The sequence below is a fragment of the Selaginella moellendorffii genome, unplaced genomic scaffold (genome assembly GCF_000143415.4).
Source record: "Selaginella moellendorffii unplaced genomic scaffold, v1.0 SELMOscaffold_64, whole genome shotgun sequence".
Lineage (NCBI taxonomy): Eukaryota > Viridiplantae > Streptophyta > Lycopodiopsida > Selaginellales > Selaginellaceae > Selaginella > Selaginella moellendorffii.
In genome coordinates, this window is record NW_003314325.1 from 26,567 (window position 1) to 28,048 (window position 1,482).

The following is a 1,482-nucleotide window of genomic DNA, read 5'->3' on the forward strand; positions in this document are numbered from 1 at the left end:
TATCATTCTGTGCTTTAGGATTATCGAGCCACTAGCATCAACATGTGCGAGTTTCGTTTCAAGTCTTTGAACCAAGACGTGATGCACGGGAGGATTTTGCATATATGCTCAGAGGAGGGGGTGCAAATGGGCTCCGAGGTTACGATTTCTTCTGCTTCCTTTCCTATTGTTCTTATGTTTTTCTTATATATATATATATATATATATCAGGCACTGGCTACATTGAGTCGAGTGTCCGAGGGAGATCTTCGTCGAGCAATCACATATCTACAGGTTTTAGAGTTCTGTGCTTCTGCGTAATCGGGAACTGTTTGTTTTGTGTAGAGCGCTACGAGGCTTTATGGATCATCGATCACAAGCAAGGATATCCTCAGCGTTTCCGGGGTAAGCCTTTGATCCCTTTGTCGTCAATGTCTAGCGATATCTCGTTGCAGGTTATTCCAGATAACGTGATCCAGTCCCTCTTGCAAGCCTGTACGAGTGGAGTGTTTGATCAAGCTCAAAAGGAGGTGACCAACATCATAGCCGAAGGCTATCCTGTCTCACAAATATTTTCTCAGGTAACTTGGAAGCATTAAGTGCTTTTGCAAAGATAAGATTTCTTCTCAGGTTTACGATCACGTTGTCGAATCGCCTGAGATATCGGACGAGCAGAAAGCTAAAATCTGCCAGAGACTAGCCGAAGCTGACAAGGTGCTAGTAGCAAGAAGAACGAGCTCTTTAACGATTTTTTTTTCATTCTTCCAGTGTCTTCTCGATGGAGCAGACGAGTCTTTGCAACTCATGGACGTGTGCAGCAATACTATGCGAGCACTCTGTAACATGACCCAAGAGTGTAGCTATGTCTAACTTGATTTCTCCACTTAACATGAATTCTCCCTCGCTGCTGTTTCCAGAGTGAGATTTGTCTATATCACACCTTGGAGCTACTTATCTGAGACCTTGAGCAAACCGGGAGGACACGGGAACACCACGCTTCCATGGGAGCTGCTCCACAGCAGGCGCTGCTGGGCTCTTCTTTCCTTCCGGAGCCACACTGGCTTTGGGATCCACCAGTGTCTTCTGGAAAGTTTGCGAGAAACCAGTGGCGATTATCGTGACGTGAACTTGGCCGTCGTATCTCTCGTCGACCACAGCACCAAATATGATATTTGCTGCGGGGTCTGCCAAGCCGGTCACCACCTAAAAAGAGAGAAACCATGAGAACATCAAGTTTTATGATCGGCTATGGCTATACAGACCTGAGAGACTCGGTTAACCTCTTGAAGCGTCAAGTCCCTTCCACCCGTGATGTTGTAAACAACACCCGTGGCTCTTTCGATCGATCTCTCGATCAATGGAGCCGATGTGGCCTGCTGAGCCGCTTCTTCTGCCCGGTTTTTGCCGCTAGCAGTCCCGACTCCAAGCATGGCGGTCCCTGAGTTTGTCATGATCGCTTTCACGTCTGCGAAATCTACGTTCACCAGTCCGGAATCGGAGAGA

At 47.3% G+C, this 1,482-nt stretch overlaps 2 protein-coding genes and 1 pseudogene across 2 annotated transcripts in view; 2 read left to right on the plus strand and 1 right to left on the minus strand.

Annotated features, from left to right (window-relative positions):
* The first annotated feature begins 19 nt into the window (after positions 1-19).
* Positions 20-909, plus strand: LOC112351637 (annotated as a pseudogene).
* LOC112351685 (cell division protein FtsZ homolog 1, chloroplastic-like) lies at positions 835-1,463 on the minus strand. The gene is made up of 2 exons (XM_024690028.1): positions 1,242-1,463; positions 835-1,182 (listed from the first exon to the last, which is right to left on the minus strand). Exons 1-2 carry the CDS (start codon positions 1,428-1,430, stop codon positions 931-933), a joined length of 441 nt encoding a protein of 146 aa, XP_024545796.1. The 5' UTR covers positions 1,431-1,463; the 3' UTR covers positions 835-930.
* LOC112351638 (replication factor C subunit 2-like) overlaps positions 1,429-1,482 on the plus strand; it is a 1,793-nt gene continuing 1,739 nt past the window's right edge. The window contains exon 1 of the mRNA XM_024689872.1: positions 1,429-1,446. Within this exon, the coding sequence (XP_024545640.1) occupies positions 1,429-1,446 (18 nt within the window). The remainder of the gene's footprint in view (positions 1,447-1,482) is intronic.

Excerpts from the sequence above, each read along its gene's own strand:
- LOC112351685 (XM_024690028.1), bottom strand. The coding sequence starts at position 1,430 with ATGACAAACTCAGGGACCGCCATGCTTGGAGTCGGGACTGCTAGCGGC. Across the intron at positions 1,183-1,241 it reads AGGTTAACCGAGTCTCTCAG|GTGGTGACCGGCTTGGCAGA; the intron begins GTCTGTATAGCC and ends CTCTCTTTTTAG.